Source organism: Elephantulus edwardii, unplaced genomic scaffold (genome assembly GCF_000299155.1).
Source record: "Elephantulus edwardii isolate Elephantulus edwardi_28Jun2011 unplaced genomic scaffold, EleEdw1.0 scaffold00011, whole genome shotgun sequence".
In the NCBI taxonomy this organism is placed as follows: domain Eukaryota; kingdom Metazoa; phylum Chordata; class Mammalia; order Macroscelidea; family Macroscelididae; genus Elephantulus; species Elephantulus edwardii.
Genome location: NW_006399761.1, coordinates 1,920,699 through 1,932,822, shown reverse-complemented (window position 1 = coordinate 1,932,822; position 12,124 = coordinate 1,920,699). Strand labels below are relative to the sequence as shown.

The 12,124-nt window shown below is 34.7% G+C and overlaps 1 protein-coding gene across 2 annotated transcripts in view; it reads right to left on the bottom strand.

The window, feature by feature from the left end:
- The window catches only part of ZNF638 (zinc finger protein 638), a 60,390-nt gene that overhangs the window by 20,136 nt on the left and 28,130 nt on the right, over positions 1 to 12,124 (bottom strand). For both annotated transcript variants that reach the window (XM_006880866.1, XM_006880865.1), the window contains exons 12-19: positions 11,235 to 11,321; positions 10,926 to 10,994; positions 10,689 to 10,732; positions 9,740 to 9,871; positions 7,559 to 7,687; positions 5,050 to 5,091; positions 4,433 to 4,567; positions 1,162 to 1,303 (exon numbers count right to left, since the gene is read on the bottom strand). In XM_006880866.1, coding sequence (XP_006880928.1) covers positions 1,162 to 1,303; positions 4,433 to 4,567; positions 5,050 to 5,091; positions 7,559 to 7,687; positions 9,740 to 9,871; positions 10,689 to 10,732; positions 10,926 to 10,994; positions 11,235 to 11,321 — 780 coding nt within the window. The remainder of the gene's footprint in view (positions 1 to 1,161; positions 1,304 to 4,432; positions 4,568 to 5,049; positions 5,092 to 7,558; positions 7,688 to 9,739; positions 9,872 to 10,688; positions 10,733 to 10,925; positions 10,995 to 11,234; positions 11,322 to 12,124) is intronic.

Here is a 12,124-nt window from a genome sequence, read left to right as displayed (position 1 = left end):
TGAAATGAAAAATAAACCTAAAGTTAAAAAAAAAAACCAACCAAAACTTTGAATAATGTCCTAAGAAGTAAAATGCCAATTCTAGCCAGTATTATACATAACTTTCTTATTATTTAATCTCAGTATTTGTAGTTGTACGTCTGCATAGTCATTGCTTAATGCAGTTGTATAATTAGTAACCTGAGAGAGGAAAAAAGGCTAAAAAATCTGAAAGTGTAAAAGTAAAACAAACAACGTTGTTTAAATTTGTACCCGAAATGACTCTTATTTGGGTTTAGATGGTGAAATCCTTTCTGGTTTTGAGCTACTTTAAGATTTTAGATAGGTTAACAAACAAAAGATCGTATTATAATAAAATATAAAGCCTTATCATTGAAATACAATACTTATTAAAGAAAATAAGAATTTGAATGTTATTTGTCCCAAGATGGAATAACCTTACATATGTTAACTAAGAACCAACGAAATTTCTTATACAAACCAGTTTATAATATACCAACATAAGAGATTCAAAGTAGCTTCTGCGTGCTATGTTTTCAAAATTATCCCATTTGACTTTAGACAAATTTATCCTGCTCTAGGAAGCTATGACGGTTTAGTGGTAGAATTCTTGGCTTCTATGCAAGAAATCCAGCTTTGTTGGTAAATCAATGGACCTTAGGTGCAGGCACCTTTCATGTACAAGTGTTCTGTTAAAATACAGCAAAAGTTTCAACAGAGCTTCCAGACTAAGCCAGACTAGGCCTGGAGATGTACTTCTGAAAACTGGCCAACAAAAACTCTGGATCACTACAACCTAATATGTAGCCAGCCCTCAGGCTGATGCAGAACCTGCAAGTGTTGTAATCTGTTGTCCACAGGATCACCATGACTCAAGAGCCAATCTAATAACAGCAAAACAATTACAGCTCCAGAAATCATGAAAAATTTAATAAAGTGCAAAAATATTTTAAAAAGAAGGAATATCATAATCAAAGCTAGCTTGAGCACACTGTCAAGAAAACAGTTCTTGTTACTAACTTCAAAGTACATCCTCTTTTTTTGGGAGAATTAACTTTATTTACATTTTCATCTTCTGAAAGCGCAAAAGTTGACACAAAAACCCTCCCAAAACAACAACAACAAAAACCACCCAAAAAAACAAATCACACAAACCCAAACCCAAAACACCTCTTACCTCTAGTATGTCTATCTTTGGAGATAAGGTGCAGGTCAGCACATAGTCTCCTATGTTTTGTGGGTTTTCTTTCAGGAAGTGGTACACTGACTGAGCTGACTCAGGACTGTCTAACTGAAGAATTGCCTTTGGAGAGGGGAAAAAAGTAACAGTATTATTTTCTTTCAATTTCAAATATAAAGGTAAAATTAATCCTCATTTTAAAGTCAACAAAGATAGGTATTTAAAACACAGCAAGGTAGGTGAACATAGTAGGTACATTACAGACTTACTGCCATCAAGTAAGAACTGAATCATCCTTGATCCTTCACAGAGTTTCTGAGACTGTATATTGTATGGGAATACACTGCACAGCACTCTCAAGTGGCTGCTGGTTGATTTTAATCTCTAGAGAAATGCAGCCTTTGAGATCACTAAGGTCTACATTACCAAAGCTGTCTTGAAAAAAAGATTTAGCATGTCTAGAACAAAGGCTCAGAATTCCTATTAAGTCATCCCAAATCACACTTGTTCTAAAGTAATCAAACATGCTATATGTATCAATAGAGGTGTTGTTGTAGACGGACCTTCCATAAGGTTTTTTCAGAAGCTGACCCTTCATCTGGTTTTCAAAGGCATGGAAGGAGACTGCCCATCTTTCTCCTATGGAGCGGCTTGGTGGATTCAAATTGTGTACCTTGGCAATTCCTAACCACTGGTACACCTGAGTTCATTAATAAGATTAGTATTTACTCATCAGTTAGATGTTTCTTACAGAGTATATACTGTCAGAAGTCCTAGCATAATGATTAACATGCTTGGCTGCTAACTACAAGATCCACAATAACTCTTCAACGAAATGGAAAAGGCAATCTCCAGTTGCATCTGGAATGGAAAGAAGCCCCGAATAAGCAAAGCACTCCTTAAAAATAGAAGAAAGGTAGAAGGTATCTCACACCCTGTTTTAAAATCCTACTACACTACTGTGATGGTTAAGACAGCATGGTACAGGTACAATGACAGACACATGGATCAACGGAATAGAATTGAGAACCTGGAATCAACCCATCTATCCAGGGTCAACTGATTTTTGACAAGGAGATGAAATCAATTAAGTGGGAAAACGACAGCCTTTTTAACAAATAGTGTTGGCAAAATTGGAAAACTATCTGCAAAAGACTCAAGCAAGATCCATCTCACTCCATATACAAAAAGCAACTCAAGGTGGATCATGGACCTATGATAAAAACCAAGGACTATAAACTTTATTAAAGAAAAGCTTGGAAGAATGCTTAAAAGTCTTAATCCACAACATAAACAATCTTCCTGACAGTATCCTGAAAAACCTATAACCAGGAGAAGATACAACAGATGCATGCGACCTTCTAAGAATCAAATCCCTATGCACATCCAAAAACTTTTCCAACAGGGTAAAAAGGGAAGCCACAGACTTGGGACAAGTATTTGGTAATGACATGTCAGATAAGGGACTTTCCTTGAGCACCAGAATATGATAAAGGAAAATAATCCAACTGAAAAATGGGCACAGGATATGAACAGACACTTCACCGAAGATGACATTCACATTAACAAACACATGAAGAAATGTTCAAAATCCTTAACTCTAAGAGAAATGCAAATCAAAACAACTCTTGAAGGGGAGCTCTGGTGGCCTAGTGGCAAGAAGCTGCACTGCAATCCCAGAGGTGCATGGTTCAAATCCACCAGATGCTCTGCCGGGAAAGGAGGGACAATCTCCTCCTGTACCAGTCAGATCCGATTTGACGGTACACAGACACACAAAATAATAATAAAATAAAATTTAAAAAAAAACAAAACAAACAACTCTTGAGATATCATCTCACCCCAGTCAGAATAGCAAAATTTAACAGAACAGCAAGCAACAAATGCTGGAGAGGTTGTGGAGAAACTGGAACCCTTACTCACTGTTGGAAGTGTAAAATGGTGCAACCACTGTGGAAGGCAGTATGGCACTTTCCATTTGACCCAGCAATTCCACTATAAGGGATATATCCCTAAGAGACCACAACTGACACCCAAGCAGATATAGGCACACCCATGTTTATTGTGGCTTTGTTCACAATAGCAAAGAGTTGGAAACAACCTAAGTGCCCCTCAATAAATGAATGAACAGAGAAGTTGTGGTACAGTCACACAACGGAACACTACACTGCACTGAAGAACAAGGAACTCATGCAATATTATTCAAAATGGGTGGCCGTGGAGGACATTATGCTGAGTGAAATATCTCAGTCACAAAGGACAAATACTGCATATGCTGCCACTGTTGTAAAATAAGACTGACATCGGGGTTGGGGGAAGACTGAGAAAGATGGGTTACATAATGTATATGGCATTGAGTCAGATGACGGAGAAAACTCTTTTAACAAGGGGTATGTGATTAGGTATTTTTGTCATGACAGGAATCCAGAGCGAAGGCTGACTAGTGGAATTGACCTGGAGGGAGGGACTATAAAACAATGAAATAATTTTTCTTTTTCTTTTCCAAGAGAGGAGTGTACTGGAGGGGAGGGTCGGAAGGGGAGAAAAATGCAACAATGAATGAATGGAAATCCAAAGTCTCTATAAATTTTTATTGACAATAGATCCACAATCACTCAGAGGCACAGTTTTACTCTAACATACATGAAATAGATGGAATGAGCTGAAATGGACTCAACAGCACTTAACATTTTCAAGTTAAAAATGAATCCCTAAAAAAAAAAAATCCCTGATTTTTATCATACAGCTCCTCAATATCTAACTTAATAGACATGTATCTGAAATAAATACGGAATATAGAAGGTAGAGCCAATGTAAAAATATTAGTATTTTTTAGGTTGTTAGAAGTAATGAACTAAATCATGAAAGTAAGAGATGGTTATTTTCTTTATTCTTTATCCCAGAATATCTAAACAAACAATGCTGTGTGCTTTATCACTGAAGGAACTGTAGAAAACACCTTGCAACATCACATTTTATAAACAAGATGGCAAAGTAAAAACTAACGGGCTCAAATTACAAAGATAACCTGAATTTAAGGTCTCAGCTTCCCAGGTAGAGAATGTTCTTTGTACTAAATTATCTTTGTCCCAGAGTTAAATCCCTTAAAAACCGAAATTCTAAGGTGACAGAGACGATCTCCTCCTTCATGTCAGAGTGTTTAAAATGCACTGGTTCAGAAGCAGAATTAAAAGTTACAGACCATTAAGAATAAATTGTGTTTTTTTTTCCCAGAAAGTTGATTTCTGTTACCTTGTTTTTATTATTCATGAATATGTGATGAACCACTTTTCCAAACTGAAGTCCAATACAAAGTACACATTGAAGTCCATCTTCAGGCAAGTTATCAAAGTGTACAAATCGATTATAGTTTTTCTCTATGCTAGCCTATAGTGGTTTTTATTAAACAAAACACAAAAAAAGAAATAGTATTATAGTATTACACTAAAACAGTAACAATAATTCAACATTTCAGGGGTCAGATATTCAAGAGTAAAAAGAATGACTGAGCTAGTGAAGACTTAGGTTTGTGTGATCAGTAAAACAATGTATTAAAAATAGTAGGCATAAAAAATAGTAGGCATAATCTTTCTTCTATCAATAAATCTACCTAACACATCTTCTACATAGTACTGATCTACTTTGCCACTTTATATATACTTCAGTTTGACTGGGAAAAGAAAATTTCTTATTAGGGACTATCTTAATCCATGATTTCTTACTAAGAAGCCCCATTTGGCATTTCTGTATCCCCATTATCTTCAAATTAGTACTAAAATTATCTTTGATTTTTTTACAAAGTGAAGAAACAAAACCAGTGTTTCTGTAATTAAGCAAAGAAACAAAAAGCATTTAAATGGAAAGCTCACCTCTGGGTCACTTTCTTTAATCAAGGTCATAAAAATAGCTTCCTGAAAAGATGAAAGGAGGAAAGGGTTATAACCTCTACAAATTTGCATTTACCAAAACTTCAGAAAATGGGGAAAGCCTTCAAATTCTGTAGAAGTCTCAACCTACACGTGCCATCCCTCCCATAATTCCTGGCATTGCTTCAAATGGATTAAAATAATTGGGACAAGCATCACTTAGAAAACATGTAAATTCATAAAAAGGAGTAACATTAAAATGAGAAGACAGGGGAGCTCTGGTGGCCTAGTGGTAAGGAGCTGCAACTACAATCCCAGAGGTGTACGGTTCGAATCCACCAGATGCTCTGCCAGGGAAGAAGGGACAATCTCCTCCTGTACCAGTCAGATCTGATTTGACGGTACACGCACACAAAAATAAAAAAATAAAATAAAATAAAAAAAAATAAAATGAGAAGACAGTAACACGATCTTGATATATGATAAAACTAACAGAGCTAAGCAAAATAAGGGTTGGGAAGAACAAAGATTCAAGCTACTAGAAGTACATAAGTATACAGTGACCCAGAACTAGTGAATTCTAAAGTCAAGAGGGACAAGCCATATAGTGACTAAAGGCAGAGGAGGCTAGTTTATGTGAAGACTGACACGTACAGGATAGGAATGTGGAAACCAAGAGTAAGGGTCTTAAACTTCTATTTATTTCAACATGTTAGTATCATAGAAAAGTCTCTGACTGACAGGGATCCTGTGAGAGATCGAAACCTCATCTGAACCCAGGTCATTCTAACAATTCCTGCTATATTAAGCCCACTGTGACGGTCACTGTTTCAATCCATCTCACTGGAGTCTTTTTTTCAATGACCTCTCTCCACTTTTTAAAAAATGATTATCTTTTCCAAGGACTGGCCTCGCCTGGAAAAATAATCTAAGTATGTTAGATGAAGTTTCACCATACTTGCCTCTAAGGAGCACCCTGGTTGCATCTCATTCCACCTAGATTTATCTGTTCTTTCTGCCAAGATCACAATCCTAAGCCATCAATTCTTTGACAGTAGGACTAAGTATAACACAATCATATCAAATATATCAAATGTTAATCTTTAAGAAAAGGCTTAGCTGGTTAGTCTCAATGGCAATTTAATTTTTGACTCACTTTATTATCATTGTGAAATTGCATGTTAACAGTATCAATTTTTTTTTAATTATATTTTATTAATTTTCATAAACATAAACATTTACAGAGATTTTGGGCTTCCACTCATTCATTGTTGCACTATTCTCTCTACCCTCCTCCCAGTTTGTTCTTGTCCAAATGCCACAGTGCTTGTCAAAGCCAGTTCTGATTAATCTTCTTTGTCAGTGTATCCTTTGCCATTCCCTATCACTCCTCCCTGAGAGAGACTTCACCCTGAGTCATAAGGAAAAGGGGACGGCGTATTCTCTTAGCTACTTCCTGCTGAAAAGGGACGCTGTGGGTTTCAGGGTGAAGATCTTCTCTCATTACTCTAAAGGGCCCCTTGCCTTTAAATCTTGTGTTCCTCCCAGAGTCTTCCTTTAACAGATCACTTTGTGCTGATGATATCTTCACTGAACATTGCTTTTTCCTCCACTGGAGTTAATATATACCTACACACTAGCCACTGACTTGCCCTGGGTTACTCTCCCAGCCCTGGTAAAGACTTGTTTCTTTCTGTGTGAAAACCTATTTTAAGATTTAACAATGATGTATATAAAATGATGACAAGAGAACAAATCCCAGAAATATTTACTAGTTAAGAGAAATGAGTCTTGGTGACTAAATAAATTTGAGAAAAAGTTAATCTTCAGGTTCTGAGATTGGATGATAGAAAGTGGGTAGATGCAGAACATACAAAGGAGTAGTCAGCTGTAGACAACATAATTTTTAACAGTTTTTCTCCATTCCAAAAGATATGATTAAAATGTTTCCTACACTATGGCAGTAACTCTCAAACAGTAGGATGGTAGGGTCTGGAAAACCTTTCAGACTCAGAAAGTACTTCTAGATGATTTAAAAATTACCTGGCAACAAAGGAAGAAAAGAAAAATTAAAGCCAACACTAACTAAACATAGATGCTTTGTGGAGAGTCAATTCTTTCAAATGTCAAAAATATTCTATGAAGCAAGTACTTCAAAGTTTATGGATGAAGAACAGAACAGAACCACATTACCTCAGACCACAAAACCGGCAAGAAAATCTGAACCCAGGCTCTCTACTCCCTAGACCTTCCACTGACAGATTGCTCTTATTACTAGATACCAAGTATCTTGGATCAAGACAAAACTTCAGCTAGATCCAGTGCTGGAAAGCTTGGAAAATCAGATAAAAAGGTTTTATGAAATAAATCGCAAGATTAGGAAAATAGCTAAGAAAATTATAAAAGGTGATTTATACCATTAAGATTAAAAAATAAAACTAGAAAAGATAATGAACCTCAATAAACCTGGAACGGCATTTAAGGATATTCTAGGAAAAATGGCAAAATGTACCTCATCTTTTATAGCCACGTTGTCAGGAGCCATACTCAATGAGAGCTGATTTCCATCCAATGATATTGGAAAGCAATTGTAAAATTTCACCATAGAATCTCCAGATTTTTTACTTATTTCTATGAATGCCTTTAAAAACAGAAATTGTAAAAATTTTTAAAAAGGAAGAATCTCTTTTTTGAAAGCAAATAACTTAAAAATATTTAAGATGAAATTAATTCTATATTATCTCTCCACATACTATAATTTACGTTTTATAGAAGTTTTATTGAGATGGAATTTCCATACCAAAGTTACCTGCTTAAAGTACGTCAATGAGTGGCATCTAATTTTGACATATGACAACGTACGTGATCATGCTGAGATTATTCTATCAAGTAAAACAGTTGTACTTGTTATTAGGTGCTGCTGCGTCAACTACAATTCTTAGTGACGCCATGAACATCAATCTACACTCTGCCCTATGCTGTGCCATCCTCATTATGTGTCACAGGACAGCTCACAGTTAGTCACTGTGCCTGTTCATCTTGTTGAAAGTCCTCCTCTGATCCTCCACCTTTCTTAGCAAGTCATCATTTTCCAAGGACTGGCACTTCCTGAAAACATGCACAAGTATGTGAGGTAAGATTTACCATCCTTGCCTCCACAGAGCATTCTGGCCGGACTTTCCAAGAGAATTTGTTTTGTTCTCTTGGCCCATATGTCGTGCCCTTCTCCAGCACCACAACTCAAAAGCTAATGACTCCTCTTCTGTCATTTATTCTCCACTCAACAATCAGATGCATAAAAACTGAAAAAAGATCATGGTTTAGTCTTTAAACTGACATCCTTTGCTCTTGGTTACTAGGACGAGGTCTTTGTGGACTTTCCCAGTGTAGTTTATCTTTTGATTTCTTGCCTGCTGGTACCAACGTTGTTGATTATGGATCCAGTAAGAGGAAATCACTAACAATTTCAATCATTTCTCCATCATGATGTTGCCTATCGGTCCCATGATTAGGATTTTTTTTCCCTTGATGTCAAGATCTAGTCCATACTGAAGGCTGTAGTCCTTGATCTTCTACAGCAAGTGCTTCAAGTCCTCCTCACTTTCAGGAAGCAAACTTATGTCATCTGCATAATGCAGGCTGCAACTAAGTTTTCCCTCTGATCTTGATGTCACATTCTTCTTCATAAAGTCCAGCTTCCTGATTTGTTCAGCACAGATATTAAAAGGTAAAGAAAAAGGATATAACCCTGTCATACACCAATCTTGATTTGAAATCACAGTGTTCCTTTACTCTGTTTGAATAAGTTTGCACGGTTTAGGTTTCACATAGCATAATTAAGTATCCTGGGATTCCTGCTCTTTTCTATGTTAGCCACAACTTTTTACAAATAACAGTATAGATATATACTTTTTTTGTCATATTATATGACTGTGTGGATCATAACAAATTGTGGTTAACACTGAGAAACTACATTTACCATCAAATATATATTTATTCTACTCTTAAAGATCTCTCCTAATTGCCACTCTAATGATGTTGTTTCATTAAATAAGTGCATTCCTCAAATTACTGCACTTGCAAGGTAATTTTAATAAAAAGAAATTTTGTGTGGTTTTTGAAATTGTAAAAGCAAAAGTTATTTACTATAGAATATTTAGAACATGTAGAAAACCTCAAGTTATTCTATGTTTGTTGGCATAATTTGAGTGTCAGAATGGTTAAAAATACTTATTAAACAGCACTCTAAAATTTTTTAAAAGGCAAATCTTAAGGACTGCATTCACCATATTGAAAATATAAAATATTTTTTATAAAAAAATTCTGCGGAAAAACCATTATGTTCTAATTAATTTCACCCACCATGAAAATGTTATCTGATCAAACCATTAATTTGAAAATGACTAAAAACCAAATGAAGCTAACGAACAAAACAAACCAAACCCAGTATGTACTATTTTTTATTAAACCAGGAAAAAATATTTCTCAGGAAGGATGCTTACGTGGCAACTAATATCAAGATATGTCTACATTTGTCCTTTGTTAACTTCATCCTCAGTTTCATTATTTTGGTGTTCAGCTTAAGATTTTTATTTGTAAAAAAAAAAAAAGATTTTTATTTGTAGTCTTGTGAATTTAGTAACTTTTTTTTTCAATGTACTTATAGATACTATGAACTACTACAAATTCTTACCTTGTTGTGGGATGATAAAAGTAAAATATCATTCAAACCACCAAATGGTTTGGCTAGGTTACAAATGTCTTCCACAGAATAACCTTTAGTAGGCAAATTACCCACCAGGACCACACACATTCCCTCTGTTTCCTTCAAAACAAGCAGTAAGTGAAATTTCCATTAAAATTTTGGTTTTTATTTAAAGTCATACTGTAAGTAATAAGTGAGATTAGCACCTATAAATGCATCTACACTGGGTAAACCTTGATCAATTACGGGGCTGGCTGGACAAAAACATCGAATTTAAAACCTTTAATAAAATGTTCATTTTAAAAAATACATGGAATAATTAGTTTTCCAATTTCTTTCTCAAAGTTTTTAGAAGACAAATGTTTGAAATGACTAATATACATTACTGGAGCTTCAAATATTCCTCTTAAACTACAACAACAGTCAATATAGTTAAGGCATATTACTTAGTAATTGCTTCGAGAATAGATCTACTAACAAAAAACCTTTATTTTTAGCAACTGAATGAACTAAAAATCTAAGTACAATTTAATGAGATGTTAATATGACAGCTATATCGAAATGTAAACAAACAGTAAACTTCATGCTATTCAAACATAACCACAAAGCCCTTTCTATGCTAAAAAATAATTAGTACTCTAAACACTAAAATATCTTGCATTTATCTTGAGAAAAAGCAGAATTTTACTGATTTTCACAACCTGGTATCTACTAAAAAACCATTTTGTTACAATGTGCTACTCTCAGTTAAAATTACAGTTTTTAATGACTTACTCTGTCATTCAAAGTTTTTTACCTGAAACCGTATTAGTAAAGTCATAAACTAATTTCCCCCTTCATGCTATGTATTATACATGTTCTTTAAACAAAAAAGAACTGTCCTTTTAGTAATAAATATCATCATGTTGTGTATCTTTTAATCCTTAGAAAAGCTCACCTTGCTGACTGGTCCGTGCTTTTCAGTTTTCTTTGAAGCAGCTGCTTAAAGAGACAAAGGAACATAACATTTCATGTAGATATTCCACTTAAGCATAATCCTAATATTGTAATGTACGCATGGGTGAATACACATATACAAGAGTAACATGAAATTAAGACTTTTACTTTATCATCATTACCATTTTCTTTCTACTGATAAATACATTAAGAAAAAAGTAAATTTTTATTTCCTTACCTGTAACTGTTTCTTTAATACTATTTTCAGCAGCTTTGTCTTCCACATTGGTCTTAACATCAGAATTTTCTGCAAGAAATAGTCTTTGTTAGTCAATGGGAGAAGTCCAAGAATAATGATCTGAACAAGTCATCTTTAGGCTGACCTTATTTAAGTCAAAGTCATTCAAGCTTCTCTCTGAAAAACAGAACTATCTCTTTGGGGATTTTCTAATAATTTAAAAGATGATGTCTGAACTGTAAACCACAAGGCCAAAAGGCTTTAAGGGGGGCGTGAATCCTCACTGAATGACTATTATTTTAGACTTACCTGGTTCCATCAAAGGTTTAGTAGAGTCTTTGTTTTTCACAATGCCAGGCTTTTTGACTTCTAGGGACTTCTTTCCAATTGGTTTTGCTTTAAAGTAGAATTGTACCATTATGTTATGGATCAATTTAGTCACTGAACATGCTTCAAACCAAGTGTATTAGTAAAGAAAAAATCAAATGTCACATCCACTGCCTTGGTGTAGATTTCATCTTGCAGTAACCATACAGGCCAAAGTCAAAAGGCTAGGGTTTTCTAAGGCCGTTTTAAGTCTTTATGGAAACAGACTGCTATGTCTCTCCCACAGATGGCCTTTCAGTCAGCAGTCAAATGCTTTAAATTTAAATGCTATACGACCAAAGTTCCCCTCATAAAAGTGAGTTATTCATACATTCACTTTACTTTCAATAGCATTTAAGTTACAATCTTTAAAAAGTTTCAATATAGTGGATAAAACATCTTAATAAAAAGATCATGCGATTTGCAAAATGCCAGACTTAAGTTTATATAATACTATATTATAAATAGATATACTTCTATAATATGGAAAGTTGCTTTTTGTCATTTTAACAATCACCCGTAATTTTACTACCTGGGGAAGAGAGTATGAATTAACACCTTAAAGGACAATAAAGATTAAGAATTTTAAGAAGCAAAAAAAAAAAAAGAATTTTAAGAAGCAAACAACAGAGTTCCCTGTGACTATACACTGTCAAACTGTTGTCTACCAAAGACAAGCACAAAATTACAACTAAAAGGGAAAATTATTCAAGACCAAAGGACATTGGAAAAAAAAAATTACCATATATACCAAATTTTAAGTCTAAGACCTACCTTGTAGTATTTTAGTTTAAAAAAATATTGTTTGTTGTTGTTATGTGCTGTCGAGTCGT